Consider the following 16,177-nt stretch of genomic DNA (forward strand, 5'->3'; position numbering starts at 1 on the left):
GCCAACTGCCTATTATGAAGTGAGGATGCATTTCTATAGACTGGGCTATGCAGGACCGTGCTGAACTCCCAGAGGCTACTACTGACTTAAAAATCTGTGCCTATGCATCTTAGATTCTTCACTGCAAAGGATAAAACATAGAACAAGAAAACAGCTCTAAAACCCTGCTATTAAGGCTCAACATTAAAGACAAACTTATTTTTCAGGAGACTATAAAATCAAACAAAATTGCTATTATTGTTAAAGAAACATCAATTTTCAACGTACTGAGAAATAAAACCTAGTAAACTGAAAGCATTATTTCACCAATTGGAAGTTTAGCAATTTCAGGTGCTACTTGTAAAAAAGACGAGATCGTTTTCTTTTAATAGTAAATATCACTTCAAGCCTTTTCAATGTGCATAATCCAAATGAGAACTGATTAAATGTTTAAACCGGCAAACTAAATACCAGGCTCAAGAGAAGTTTACAGTGAAAGCGTTCCATCCCAAACAGAAAATAAACAACAAATCACTCTAATGTATGGCATGTCTATATACAGTTACTTCAGATTCTTCTCTAGGCTTAAGAATCTCATCTGCAATTTGAATAATATGAACTAGATATTTGTACTTTAGAACAGTAAGCACGGTGCAAGTACGCTCATGTGCCTCAGTAGTTTCAATAAAAACAATGGAAATTTAAAACACATTAGTAAAAAAAAAAAAAAAAAAAAAAGTTATAAGATTGCTATAAAAATCCTTGTTTTCTTTATTATGTAAGCTTGTTATTTTTTAATGCCACCTTACCAAACTTCTCTCTTGCAGATCTAACGCCTTGTATATATTGCAGAGCAGAAAACCACACATGCTTCAGCCATATTCCAAGCATTCCAACACATAAAAAAAAACATTCCTTTATTTTTCCTTTCTGATTCTCATTGAGAATGAGAGTTCATAAGAAACAGGGAATTTCAAAACGGCACACTGCTTTGGGACGGTTGTCTTTCTACTGATTTTCTGAAATAGAAATCTACCATAAAGGGGAAAAAATAATAAACAGCAATCCCAAACTGATCAAAAATTATACAGATCTTCTTTTATGAGGACTAAGTTCTATTACTCTTTCTATATACAACTATATAAAAATATATCTAAAAACATTTTAAAGTAATCAAAGTCACAAAAATGAGTCAAAATAAAATAAATACGGACATTAAAGTCTTAAGATTCATTACAACAACTAAAAAGCATGTCAGACACAAGATACAGCACACAGTTTTAACTCTCTGCTGTGAAGCATTATGAAGATCATTCTTCAACAACATTGTTGCAATATGCCTTTTAATCACAGCAAGAATTTATTTTCATCTTGCTCTTGTTCCCTGCAAGGACGGAGAAGTTAACTGAAAATTCCTTGAAAATTTTATCGGGCAAAAAGAATTCAAAAAGTTTTGACCAATGTAATTTAAACTTAGTCTAAGTGAAAGCCACCAAAACTAGGTTTTCATTACTGGCCACTAATGAAATTAATACCTTTATTAACTACAATTTGTAACTCCCATATTATGGCATTATTACCAAACTAAAACTACCTACCAGGTCTAGCTCAAGGCACCATAAGAAATGACTAGCAGGCTGAAACAACCTGGACTGACAGCGTTCCTGGATTCCATCACAAAAGATATCGCTGACAAACACCACTGAATTTAAGAGCCTGGGTTTGACACTGCCTTCCTCTGAAGATATTAAAAAAACAAAACAAAAAAACAAACATCTCATGGACTGGAGAAGGAACTCAGGACTCCCAATCCTTATTCTGACCTATTAAAGCTCCTCTCTCTACTCTTCGTTCCTAGATGAAGAGTATTCAGCTAATCTGGTCCCCTGAAATACCAGTGGAGGTCCTCTCTAGCATTTTTTACAGGGAAAACAGAATCAAAGATCCTGACTGAAGTTCTTTTGTGGTCATGCTTCCTTCCACTATCTCAGGAAACCATCTGTACAGCAGACAGACCACCTTGCAGTGTTACTGCACTACAAAGCTTTTTTGGTCATGTTACATAGCCTTCTAAAGATTCCTGGAAGAAAGGTGGTATATACTAAAATTATCTCTACAACTGTTCACACATCACGGAGTAACAAACACCAAACTGCTATTGAGGTGAAAGACGAATGAAGTTATAAACCATACTGCACAGTCACTAGATACAGTCCAAGTAGAGGAGGCAAACTTTTCTAGTTGCTCATTTCCCCCCCCCCTACTTTTTTGTCTAGTACAGACCAAATGTATGTTGTTTCCTTAAGTCACTCAAAATGTTCAAAAAAATTGAATTGTTTTAGTTCAAGTGACATCACCCTGCGATTCAGCAATTCCCCCTTTCCCCTTATTGCTGGCTATGATGGTTAATTTGTTCCTGTTTCTTTATTTTTCACTGAAAACGCCTACAAAAGAAGGTGTTTGTCCCTGCCCACCCCCCAAGTCAATCACACTTAAAATCACTACCTGTCCTCCTTGAAGAGGCAGAAGAGCTCAGGGGCCCATGAAAAAGCTGGAAGGCAATCATTGAAACCCAGAGCTTTGTTGCTTAAAGTGCAAGCAAGTACTTCTTTATAAGAAAAATACATGTTTAAAGCCCCAACTGGTGTGCAGCTCCTCAACTGTCACCATTTCAGTAGAATTAAGTCACTCATTCTACATACATACACAGACCCATGTGGGATGTGCAAAACCACATCTGATAGGCATGCTGCACACACACAACAGGCAGCATCCACAGCTATTTTCATTTAATGTCCAGTAAGAGAAAGTGAAACAACACTGTGTAACACAGTGCCTCAGGTGCTCGTGCACAGAGCCCTTACTCAAGGTACAGGAGTTTTGAATGCTGGGTTCTCCTCTGTCCATGGACACTCCTGCCCTTGAGTGAAACAGAGGACAGAAGCTTGGAGAAAGGGGGGAGGAAGCTATGAACATCAGGTCCTGCTATTAGACAATTCACCTATGGGAACATCAATCTGAGTTCTGGCTTCTGTTCTCAGCATCGCTTGTACATCTTTCCAACAAAAGATCAAATTTAAGTCTTGTTAATGGACTCGCCTGGTTTAGGACACTTAAGCAGCAAGCATTCCTTGTTCTGCTCTTCACAGCATGTTCTGGCAGCCTACACCACTGTCAGAAACTAAGCATCAGAAGATAATTAATTGATTAGCACACTACTAGTAAATGTCTGGCAGTGTTGCATTTATTATTCTCTTTCGAGAGATTTAGCAAAAACAAACAAACAAAAGGAGATGCTTCAAAACCACTGCTTTAGGAGTATTCCACATCAACAAGCAGCCCACTAAACATTTTAAATCCCAAACCTGGCTCTTCTCTACACATATATTTTATCTGTGCAAACAGTATGGAAATCTGCTACATCACAGCAACTGAAAGCATTGACTGTATGAAGCCATCTTAATCTTTATAAACTAGAAAACTGACTATTCATGGGTTTGTGATCAAGGATTTGGAAGCATTCTAGTAAACAGCTCTGATGCCCTCTGATACTAGTAGTTTACTTCAAGGAGGCCAAAAATTTTGTTGGATTCTTGTACCTGGCAAGCAAAAGTGCTATTTATCGCCGGATGCACCAGATAATTCCAGGAATACGCTCCTTCCCACTACTGCTCATTAGCAGCAGTCCTATGAAGTAAAGGAGACTTTTAAGTTAATAAATGCTGCAAGATATTCCATAAAGTTTAAGCTGTCCATTTACAAAACAAAGCCAGCATCACCACAGTCGCACATTCAGGCTGTCTAACCTGACAGTACCAGAAAAAACATCTGTTCCACCAAGAGCTCTGAAAACATGAACTGAAAGCTTGCCAGCCACCTTAAAAATAGATGTTCACATACTATGGTAACTCAATTACAATACTATGCTATACTATCCAAGTTGGGTAGCACAGATTTTTGACTTTTTCATTCTTTAGACAATTTAGACAACAGCAGAGAAAAGAAAAACTGAAACCTTAACAAACCTAGCACCTTCTGACATCAAACAAGGCTTATTTGCACAGTAGTTGCTTGTAAACGAGGAGGCACACATTAAGAATTTGGAGAGACAAGTACATATGCATTAACATCAGATCCTAGAAGTAGGCACTTGTTTTAAAATCCAGCCAGCTTTCTTTTGTTCACAAAGATACCTGCTAGGGATTGTCTGTGCATATATAAAACAAAGAATAGATCTTTACTTCCAGGAATGTTACATAGCCTACATAAATAACGACAGGGGAGAAACTACTTCAATTATGAATCCTTAACTAATTTTAGAAATGGTAGCTTGGTCTAACTGTGAAAATACTACTTTTCATTCATTAGAAAACAGCGTGGAAACAGTGTGTATCCGTGGTAAATGCTGACCTGCTAACCAACCTTCAAAAATGCAAAATATTTTAAAATCAACTCCACAAATATTCCTGATTACTTCTACATAATTGTATTCAATCCTTTAGAAGGGAGAAGGAAAAAAAAGGAATGTGACCATACATCAACCCTGCCTCCATAAACATAGCTTTTAAAAGAATACTACATCATCTACAGCCCTGATACCGCTCTAAAAACTGCAACACAATGTGCTTTGTTCCATACAATTTTGAATCCAATAAAAATAAAGCATTGACTAATTTTTTAATTGCAAGGCAACAAGTAGCCCCCATTAATCAGGATCCTCGACGTGCTATAGAAGTTGACATTCAGGTTAAGCTGAAGTAATTCAATTTTGAAGATTCATGTAAACCCTCAGTGCATTTCTCCATAAGTTACAGAGAAGCAACTGCAACATATCTGAGCTCTCATTTTCAAAACTAAGCTGCCCAAATTTAAAATGGATTTTTAAAAAATGGGCTAAGTATCTATAGTGTAAGCAGCAGTCAAATCACAACATGTGAATGTGCTACTTAAAACTGAGATGGATATAGTAGTGACACTTAGGTGCGACTTGGAAAGAGAACAGAGAGGAGATTAAAAAAAAAAAAAAGAGTTTGCTTAAAGTGATCAAATAGTAAACCTCTCTTGAAAGCTACAAGAACACAATGAAATTTACAAAAAACAAACGTGAAAATTTTTGGAACAGACATCTAATAAACGAAAGAAGCATTCATCATTCACAACTTCATGCAAATACTTGAACTACATATACTTAAAACTAAGACTGGCTTATAATTAAATCCTGGTATTTTACCTTTCTCTCTCAAGCCCATGGAAAACATCTTGCAATGGTTGCCTGACATCACGTTCATTCAAAGTCAAATGTTAAAGCCATTAATTTGAGGTTAGACATAATTGTGCAGAACCAGAATTTAAGCTGGGGAGCTAATATGCACAGTGTGAATAAAGAATTAGATGCATCCCATTAGCATTCTCACTGCAGTATCATATTAAAACACTTTTAATTAGATCTGGAAGTTTGACGTCTCTACATAAGCAGCTACACATTAAACAGCTTAGAAGTACAGTAGTATCTATAAAAAAACACTACAGTAACATCAGATAACTGTGCTGAAGAGTACCTTTAAAACCCTTAAACTATACAGCATCTAATGTACTACAATGTTATAAAAAGTCATTGTGATAGATTTTTGCCAGCTGATTACCATTCTTAACATTTATTTTTGGTGAGTTCTAAATAGGATTACTGAGTTTTAATAACATAAGACAGAATAAAAGCATTGTCACGTATCAGTGCAACCATGAGTAGGAAAATAAAACTAAATGATAAGAAAAAAAGTTTTCCTTTTACTATTTTACAATCTTTTACTATCCATTTTACTGTTTTTATTTTTTGTTACATGTCTGTACATCTCATTTCTGTAAAAAACAAATACACTGAAAAGGAACTATGGTTATACTACTATCAGTACAATGAAACTGAATGGAATTAAGTCTTTAGGTGCTTGTCAGGCTCAGGAAGAAGAAAAGGTAACTTTAAGTTCCTAGAGAAAGATTTGAGTATTTACCCATGCCAGTTCCAGCTGGTGCAATCTCTTTGGAGAAGATTTCTAAAGCTTCTTTTCGTTTATGATGTACAGCAAGCCAAATAACAGCTTCTCGAGGACCCTGCTTCAAAGAAAGTAGAAGTAAGATTTGCTTTGAAGAACATCTATTATATTTGGCAAATTGAAAAGTAACTCTAGCTCAGCATTCAAATTACATCTAGTGGGAACATTCAGTGCTTATCCAACATCACTAGAATTTTTGGTTAATGTTTTATTATCTTTTTCTTTTGCTACCATGAAATCAACTACTGGAAACTTCAGACTGCTACAACACGAAGTAATTTCTCCATCCCAAAGAATCAAGCACTATAACAAACAGTAATTTATAAGAAAATAAATACTTTGCTTCACTCAGTGGGATGAGCAAACCAACTGTCCTCTTATTTTTAAGCACGTTGAGAATACTTTGGGGGTCAAGTAAGCCTGCCAAGTTTACTTCTCTTAGCATCAAAAAGCAAACAGATCTACTCAGGAAAAAGAAGTCAAATCTAATCCTTGGGAGTTAAACAGGAGAACGGAACTTTTTTAAACCAGCAGTTTCCCAACAAAAACACTGGATGCCCTTCCAGGTAAACCCAACCACTACTGTCCCTACTCTACAGCCAATACAATTCCTTCTGTAGATAAGCACTCTCTCTTATGATTTTTCTTCTGTAAAAATCTTTTTGCCACTGAAAAAATTCACCACTGGAAACCATATACTGGCAAAAGCCTTAGAGTGATCTTCTAACTCTAGTATTCTAAGCAGGTTTCAAATTCTAAGTCTATCCCTAAGCATCTCCTGCTTTTTCCCTAAAACAAACATAGCTCATACCATCATATACAATTCCAAAATTACTTAAAGCAATTGCCAATATACACAGCTTGGCATTGTGAAAAATGCTAAACCATTATTCCTAAAAAAAAAAAAAAATATGAATTTATTCATTAGAGTCCTCTTAAATTTAACAGTAGCATAAGAAAACCTTTTTCTTTTCATATTTTAAGACTTAATAAACATTTTAAACTCAAAAACACACACACGTGTATGTATGTATGTATGTGTGTGTGTGTATGTTTTCCTCTTCAAAATAACTACAGAAACTCCAAGCTGGATCTGAACTCCAAAACTGCCTTTTAACACATTTTCTAACTCTAGTGCTGTTTACCTGAATTGCCCACATTTCTGCAAAGCTACATTCTTTAAAAATGTTATATAAAATTAAATAGCAAACTTAATTTTAGCTTTTGAAATGCTGATATCTTGTACATTAGTATCATTTTCTGTGTGTATACTGTTACATTTTCACAAAAAATGATACTAAAGAACTTGTCAGCATTAGAAAATCAAATCAATTTCAGGAATTTAAGTAACTTCAACAATGTAAGAACACGGATGCATTTCGTATTGGCAGCTGCTGAAACGGTGTTTATAATAAATGCTGGAGTACTCCACACCAAGCATTCTGGATAGCGTAAGATTATCCCAAAGAGGGGGGTTATATTAACAGACTACTAAATTCTGTATTCCAATTCAAACATATGGTAAAATCCCTTAATGAACAAACTCACTGATGCCAGCTCATACCAATGTAGGGAAATTTACCAGTTTATCATAACTGGTGACCAGCTAAAACCCAGTTAATGAAGGGCCTTCACAGAAAAATATGGCTATGATACAAATTCAACTTTTTTTTTTTAAAAAAAACATTCCCATACTATCAAGAGATTCATTAAATTACTATTAACAAGTAATAGGAAATACTCTTGCAGAAAGCATGCTTATACATTCACATCTGCTTCCTACTTCTAAACTGTACCATGTCTTCAGTAGTCTAAGTTCTGTTTACCTCCATGTCCACAGATGCAAGGTAGTGAATGATACTACAGTCTAAGAAAATAGTAAGTTGAGTCCCGTTCTCAGGTGGTGAATCCAGTATCAGAACTGAAGATGCAGACTATTTTATAGTCATTTATCTTACAGTATCATAAGTTTAAAAAAAAATACATACAAATAGCAAACCAAGGATATATTTCAAGTTCAAAGATGTGTTGTAAAAGGGTTATTAAAAACTAACATTTTAATTAATGAAACATTCCTGTTGTACTGTTGAGTAAAACAATTTACTTATATTCATATTTAGCAGTTTTTATATAACGAACTAAAATCTGATGTACTGTTAATATGTCTCTTTCACATAAAACGCATCCAATATTCTCTAAATCATGAACTTGTTGATACTGTGACATTGTCATAGACCCCTTCCTCCTCAAGAACAGAAAACCAGAGCAGGAGGTATTAAAAATTATACACCACCAGGGCTAGTCCATGCTGATTCAGGTCCCTTGCTCCTGCTGACAAAGCAAGCTATTAGATTGTCAAGGAACAACTATGTAAACAGGGGGAAGAAATAGAAAAAGGAAAGGCAGCAAGCATTTCTGAATTTCTCAAGGCTACTTTCTGTTGTCAGCAATTGTTGATGCTGTACACACTAGCTCAGACTACGCTATAGTGGTCTACCTAGGTCTGGGATATACAGAACTTCACAGTTACAGAGGAATACCTTTGCATCCAGCTTGAAATACCTGTGTGGGAATTCATTCAGCCATACCAGACATTTACACTGAGCTCCAAATACTGTTTGGTACCCAATTCCTGTCTTGGTATTCACAGACATATTTCTCTCTCTTAAGTTTAGATGGCAGAATCTTCAAAGCAGGGACTGTTTCCTTGGCTGTTAATACATTGCCTAGCCTAATGTGGCTCTGGTTCTGAGCACTGTTATTTGCAATCCAAATAACTGCATTTAATTTTGTATGGAAATACAAGATAAGAAAGTGAACACATGATTCTCAAACCCCAAAGGGCAGATGTTTTCCTTAGGAGCCTACAACTTCATTTGAAATGGCAAAGCAAAGCCCACTCCTCCCCCATTCTTCTCACACTCTTTCCAAATGAAAACTCTTCTGGTTAATTTCTTCTAACTCTTGGTTTCTTCTAATTGTTGAAGGACCATGGTGAAGGGGGTACAGCAATAGAGCATTTTCCTGTATTTCAGCCTTAACTCTCACATCCTATTGCTGGCATGTATGTGCTTTCCATACAATGTAGATAATGCTCTGCTCTAATTTTATAATAGATATAAGACTTAGGAGCAGACATGCTCAGTGAACTGTAAGAAAGGCAAACTGAACAGTAAGGACAGAGAAACTGTTCTTTTCCAAGTCATTATTCGCTCTATGCAACAAGTAATACAGAAGACTTTACATAATGTAACATTACTGAATGTAATAGAATTCATAATCATAAGGAGCTAGTACAAAGAGAACACATAAAAGTTCAATATCTGGAAAATCTGTTCCTATGTTCCACAATTTTGATTCTGTATAGCAGGGTTTATAGTCCTAAAAGGAAAGAGACCACATCATACAGATGGCTCATCAGGAAGCAACTCCTGCTGCTGTGCAGAATGAAACTGAAGTCCAAGCACTAAAATAAGCAGCTGCATACGTAACTTGCTCCATTTACACAAACAATTTCTATAATAAGAATGTCTCTATCTTTTCCAATATTTTCTATACGTACAAATTTTCAGCTATTTTACATGTTGGCATTCCTAAGATCCAACTCAGAGCTGAGTTATGCCAGTACCTTAATGGTTTTGCAAGACTGCGGTTAATAAAAAAGAATTAAATCCTACTTTTTTAGAACAAGCAAAGCTGTCTAAATATTTTAAGTGTATGTAAGTGGGGACAAGATTTACAGTCTTCTTCCTTTAAAAATGACTTTCACATTCTAGATTAGGAAAACGAACTGGGTATCACAGCTGCAGTAGTTACAGCCATCATTCATGTTCTTACAGATGAATATAACAAGTCACAAAACATGACACAGAATTATGTAGTTGAGGATTGTTCCACAGATAGGACCCACCGGCAGTTTTAAAGTTGCACAGGCAAAAAAAGTTCTGCCATTTCTAGACTCAGCAACCTTTATCATGTAGTCTTTTAAATTGCATTAGACACAACTTTAAGTCTACTTTGTAAGAACTTTTATAAGACATTTCTTTAGATGAATAGCATTAGAACAGACTACAATAACATTTTTGTAAGATTTCTTATCAGTGCTTCTGGAAGATCCAAAACTGTAAAGTCTTTGTCAGTATAATTTTGTACACTAAGTATGACACTGAATTCTTTGCAAGATGGTAGGGTGAAATTCCCAAGATGACAGTGACTTCCTTTAAAGTTATGGAAAAGATAACAATATGGAAAGATTAAAAGAGGTCAGTAAAAGTTTAAGAACACTCCACTGAATACTTACACCATCTATACTCCTTCTAGCATGAGGTCCATATGTATCTTCAGACCCTAAAACCTGTATGTTAACTGCACTGTAATCTTCATACCCAAGCTGACTGAAAATAAGACGAGTCCTGCAACAAATGATTGTTTTTTAATTAGTAAACTGCCTCAAAGTAATTATCTGGAAGTAGCCCCATACAGTCCACAGAGGTTAGCTCTGATGTAGACTGGACTATGAACACTTTTCACTAAGAAAATGCATCTGAATACTGTACCAAGTCATGCAGCATCAATCGTATAATCAAGTGATAATTACAAAGTTACACCTCTCAATTTAACCCTAGGTTTCAATTTGAGCCATTTTTCTATTCAAATTATTTTTAAAATGACAGGCAGAGACAAATCAATTTCCGTTTTTTTTTTTTTTTTTTTTTTTTTTTTTTTTTTTTTTTTTTTTTTTTAATCTTTAAAACAGGAGCAGCTGAAAATGGCATTACAGCACATGCAGTCTTTCTGGTTTTCACACTGGTAATTCAGCCCTTATCTTAATTCCTACTATAAAGTATTACGACCTACCAATAAACATATGAAACTACCTCATTACATCACAGGCACCAACAAAGGGAAATCTAACTGAAGAAGGAATTTGTATTCAAACCTTAAAGGTAATTAGTTGGGATTAATGAACATACAACTCACATGCTAAGAATTAGATAACGTTTTTAAAATAATTTTTTCCTCATTATTCATGCCTGCCATCTTGTGAAATCCCCAGAACTCATTCTGTGAGTTCACTTCCACCAAAAGCATATTGTGTCAAAAATGCCAAGTTTGTCCGGTCATGATTAGTAATGGGGATGACCATTACCTTTTTTAATACACTACAAAAATACGTACTGTTTTAAGAGAGATAGCAGTTAACACTTTTTGACAAATATTATACTCATATTAGCTCTAATATGAGCATTATCAACAACTTTTAAAAGACAGCCCAATTTGTAAGCACTAAATAAACTGTGAATGACCATTATGGTCTTTTAAAATAGTCATATGAAGTCCAAAAACCAAAATAGTCACAGTAGAAAACAATAGAAAAAAAGCGTTAAAATACTCCAACTGTTAAAAGTATGCAAGTGTTAGTATGTTGGATCACTGGAAAAATAAGTTAAATTTTGAAGCACAAACTACTTTTCCAGTAATCTTTATCTGGAAACCTTCTAGCTGTTTCAAAGATCTAATCAGTTGAAATGCTGGAATTCTGTTAGGATGAGAAAAATATTTTCCATCAATGGAACATTTTGAAGATCCTGATAATATCATCACAAATATAAATATTAAACATGGCACCTGAAAATTCAAGCAGTATATGGGACTTAAATACACAACAATTAAAGAAATGCATTTTAAAGAGGTGAAGGTGATCAGTGTACTGCAAATGAGGCCATTTTATTTCAATTAATGTGGAAAAAATACTTGATTAAAGGTATCTAAATTTGCAAAAACGATATTTATAATAAAGTAGAATAATTTATCTAAAAACATTAGAGATCCCAGAGTCCAAAACATATTGTGGGTAGTTTTTAGCCTTTTAATGTGTCTTGCTACTGTAATAAAGAAGCCTCAAAAACAAAATGAAGACTAACAGAGTTCTTAACAAGCACAAATGCACTGCCAAATTTCTCCTGCTTTCAAAATTAAAAAGGGGAATAGGTGCACACAAAAGATGTGAAAACTTGTAATACAAGTTGCCAAAGCAGATTAAAACCTTAGTCTACCAATTAGTTTGACCTCTATATCCAAAACACCTTAAACTTATGAAAAAATTATGAAACTTACCTTCATGTAGGTTTCTCTCTGGCATCTAGTAAATTTTAGTCTAAATCATAGCTTTTCCTATATTAATTCGGGTTTCCCTCTGCTATCCAGCTGTCTATTTTTGAACAGTTTTTGACAACTTTTTCCTCCCTCCATCAAACATAGTTAAGTTATAGTCACAGGTTGTTTAGGAAACCTGTTGTCAGACTGTTCACACCTTTAAATGTCCTCCCAACAGGACAATTATAATTTTCTATGTTTTTTTTTTTTTTTTATGATGTTAATGATTAGCATCATATCACTGTTCTATTTCCATTATCTCTGAAGTTAAAAAGCCAAAACCCCTTCCAAGCCTCAAATACTGACCTTTTGAGAATACTTTCTGCAGTAAGTTTTCCTTTTTGTACTGCCTTTGGACCTCCCACAGGACAGACAGCAGTAGCTCTGAAACCATCAAGGTAAGTGGCACTTACCTAACGATAGAGGGATTACAGAATTAATATGGGATTCAATATTGATATACTGATATATTGATACATTGATAAAAATGGTCTCTGACAATTATTTTCCTTGTACTCTCAGAAGTGGAATAATAAGAATCATTATCAGGAAACTTATTCTATTATTTAAAATTCAAAATGGTATTATTAGAGGAAGATTCAGGTTTGCAGAACTGTAAAACTAAAAACTAGAAAAAATAGAAGGCTTCAAAAGTAGGTGTGCAAAGCATTATGTACACTTGTCACTAAACGCCAATTAGCAGTTTCAAAAAATGGAAACATTTCACAGCAAGTCTATCTTTCATATTTATGTTTAATACATTGAACATTGTAATAAGATATATTCAAAATGATTCCTGAACACATACATTTAAAATTACCTACATAAGAGATGATGATAAAATAATAAAGACTTATTTTATTGATATATAAAAAAAACTTTCTGCTTATTTATTTTATTCCATTTCATGGTTCATTAGCTGAAAGTATCGTGTCTCAATTATTTCCTTTACTTGTGCAAAAGTACACAAACATATAGTCAAAACCAAAAAGTACAGGTGAATGAGGCTGCTGGACAAGACAGTTGCTGAAGTTTGCTTAGCAGAAGCAAAACAGTCTTGCTTCAAACTGCATGCTTAAACCAAGGAAGAAAAGTATTACCTGCTTAATTATCTGTAATGCTAAAAATCCTTTGTCAATATGTTCCAGCTACAGCACCTTTAAGGAATTCTTTCATGCTGACTTTACAATTTGTCAAAACTAAACCTTTTTTGGTGATATTATCTTTGAAATATTCTATTTTTTAAGATAAGGTATCATTTTTTAAATAAAATGTATTTTTAAAGTGTCACAAGTATTTTGAAATGCATTAAGCTTTTTTTCTTTTTAAATTATACCCAGGCACACATCATATTATTCAATTAAGTATTAGTAGATCTGCACAATTCACTACTTAAGTTAACTCACTTTTGATATGGCTATAATAAACAGTTAATTGCTGAACTCTGCCTTGCTCCTGGAAAAGTCAGATTAGACAGGAAAAGGATCCAGCCCCCTACCAGTACATCGCCAGAAGTGTACTATCTTACAATCCAATTCAGGGAATGGAGACCACTAGGAAAAAAAGAATCTAGTAGCAAATCTAATAAAAGTGCAAAGTTTTATGAGTGCAGCTTTCTTTCAACAGATATTTCAGGAAACTATACAACCAATTACCTCTTTCATAATTATTTGCTCTCTTCACATAAACCCCATTATTTAACTTTTATGTGCTAGGTAGTTTTCAAATTTCATAATGAAATGGAGTAAGATTGGTATACCACTAAGTATTATGAAAGTGACAGTGGGCGAACAGATTAATTGTTACTGTATAAGAACCATTTCAGCCCTCTCTGGCTGTTTTTGCATGTACCTGTTACACAAATACACATGATTTTAAGAATCAAATAACATTTGTTTGGTCTTCAGCTCTGTTACTCCCCACCCCCACCTCCAGCTGAGCATGAAGATTTTAAAAGTGGCAACAATTTTGGGCACAAAAATATCAAGTATTTTCTCCTAAGTAAAAAAACAAACAAACAAAAAAACACTCTACACTCCATAGAAAGAGTTAATACCTTATAAAACGTCGAAGGAGGTGATCCTTTTGCTCCATGAACTTTCACTGCCCCACCTTCAAAACCTATAGCGGTTAAAAATCAATACTTAAGCTTCTTCAATATAACTTCAAAGACATTATTTTATGATACGTCTTAATAAAATGCACTTAAAAATAGTAATTGATAGCTGTACTGCCACAGAAGAGATTCTTTTACATAACAGTCCTCAACTTAGAAACACAAGCAAACTGGTGACTAAATTTATGACTTCAGTGAGCCTTTTAACAAAACGCTTGAAATGTTTATTTGTGTACTTAAAAATACTTGACACAGAATATAGCCTTAAAACTACAGTAGAAAATAGTTATTTTCCACTTACCAACCACCTATTGCACACACACAGCACACATTTACTGTATCTTGCTTGGCAAAGAAACAAAATTAGAAAGATGAGAAACCTGTGACAGCTTCTTTACTGATACCTTAGAAAGCAGTGGGATAATTTAACATTAGCCTTCTTGTTGATAACAGAAACAGAACAGACTGAATGCCTGCTCCAGGGCGACTATCTTGTTCAGTATTAGGTATATTAATGCCAAGAATAAAGTGGAAAAAACACTGCCTTGTCATCAGGTTCAAGCTTGAACTGGAGAAAAATCAATAGGTGCAATCTCTTGAAAATTAGCAGCACATGATCAACACTGAGCCAAACAGAATTACTCTATAGTTCACCTGCAGCTAATCTGTGACCGCAAATATTTACAATTTTAAAGCTTTACACAAGTACTCTGAAGAGATTAAAACAGCAATTCCTCCAGAACATATTTGAGAAGTGAATCAGACTGACATAAATTTTATGTATCACTCATAAATAACATCATCACTCTCTCCACGAGGTTGACATAAGGTTAGCTCGACTCTGTCAATACAGAACAATATCCCTACAGACAGAGGGAAAATCTGGAAGAATTTCATATGCCTGATTAAGGAGTAATACAAACATAAAACCCACACAACAAAATGCATGACATCCACGGACCAAAAGAAAACAGAAGCACCTCTCAGTGCAAACACTGCAACTAACTCAGCAGGACAATAAAATCGGCAATGTAAACAGCAAAAACAGATAGCATGCCCTGTTTTTACTGGTGTACGTGTCAAAGCACTTCAAACTACAAATATTTAAGAAATTTGTCTATTTTCCATCTGTTATATTTCTAGGAGGACTAACTGAAAGTTCATGTGAAAGTTCATTTTAAGTTCAAACATGTCATATCGGGTCATTTGCAAGCTAAAAGTTCACAGGAAGGTTAGGGTTCTCTTCCCACCCACCCCCCTTTAAAAAAAAAGATGAGCGGCTAAGAGGAGCAAGCTGGCCTTATCAGAAAGCCATTCTGTTACGCTGCATGAGCGGAAGGTCCACTGTTCTATTTTACAGGACTTTTAGTAAACATTTTTTTATTTTATTTTATTTTTTAAAAAAAAGTTTTACAGAGGGGATCAGCATACTGCCACAGCTTAAGTTCCATGAGAATGAGGAATATATATTATAATACAGGTGGAGTAAAAAGCAAACGTCAAGTAACTGTAGCTAAACATTTTAACAGCTTGATAAAAGCTCTTTTACCCAACTTAGAAATTTTGAAGTTGCTTTTGCTGTTCTGTTTTCATGCTATGCTTTCAAGATCAAACCCATAACAGACATCATATGTATCTTTAGTTTGTTGGCTGTTCGTATGACTGTTTGAGGTTTCGAGGATCTCTAGTGGATATCGTGTACCTAAGCAAGCTTCTACCACTTAAGATGATGCAATTAAATATGTCTATGAAAACCATCACTATCAAATGATGTTCTGAAAGATACAGCTATCCAGTGTTAAATTCCAAATGACATATGAGATAAAATGTATTAAAAATACACCTTTTTGAGCAAATAAACTGCTGTTGAAGTTCACAA

The 16,177-nt window shown here is 34.7% G+C and overlaps 1 protein-coding gene across 1 annotated transcript in view; it reads right to left on the reverse strand.

The window, feature by feature from the left end:
* Positions 1 to 16,177, reverse strand: part of LOC116488587 — a 56,154-nt gene that overhangs the window by 21,850 nt on the left and 18,127 nt on the right. The window contains exons 10-13 of the mRNA XM_032186245.1: positions 14,239 to 14,303; positions 12,489 to 12,595; positions 10,327 to 10,438; positions 5,985 to 6,084 (exon numbers count right to left, since the gene is read on the reverse strand). Of these exons, the coding sequence (XP_032042136.1) occupies positions 5,985 to 6,084; positions 10,327 to 10,438; positions 12,489 to 12,595; positions 14,239 to 14,303 (384 nt within the window). The remainder of the gene's footprint in view (positions 1 to 5,984; positions 6,085 to 10,326; positions 10,439 to 12,488; positions 12,596 to 14,238; positions 14,304 to 16,177) is intronic.

The sequence above is a fragment of the Aythya fuligula genome, chromosome 4, assembly GCF_009819795.1.
Source record: "Aythya fuligula isolate bAytFul2 chromosome 4, bAytFul2.pri, whole genome shotgun sequence".
Taxonomy (NCBI): Eukaryota; Metazoa; Chordata; class Aves; order Anseriformes; family Anatidae; genus Aythya; species Aythya fuligula.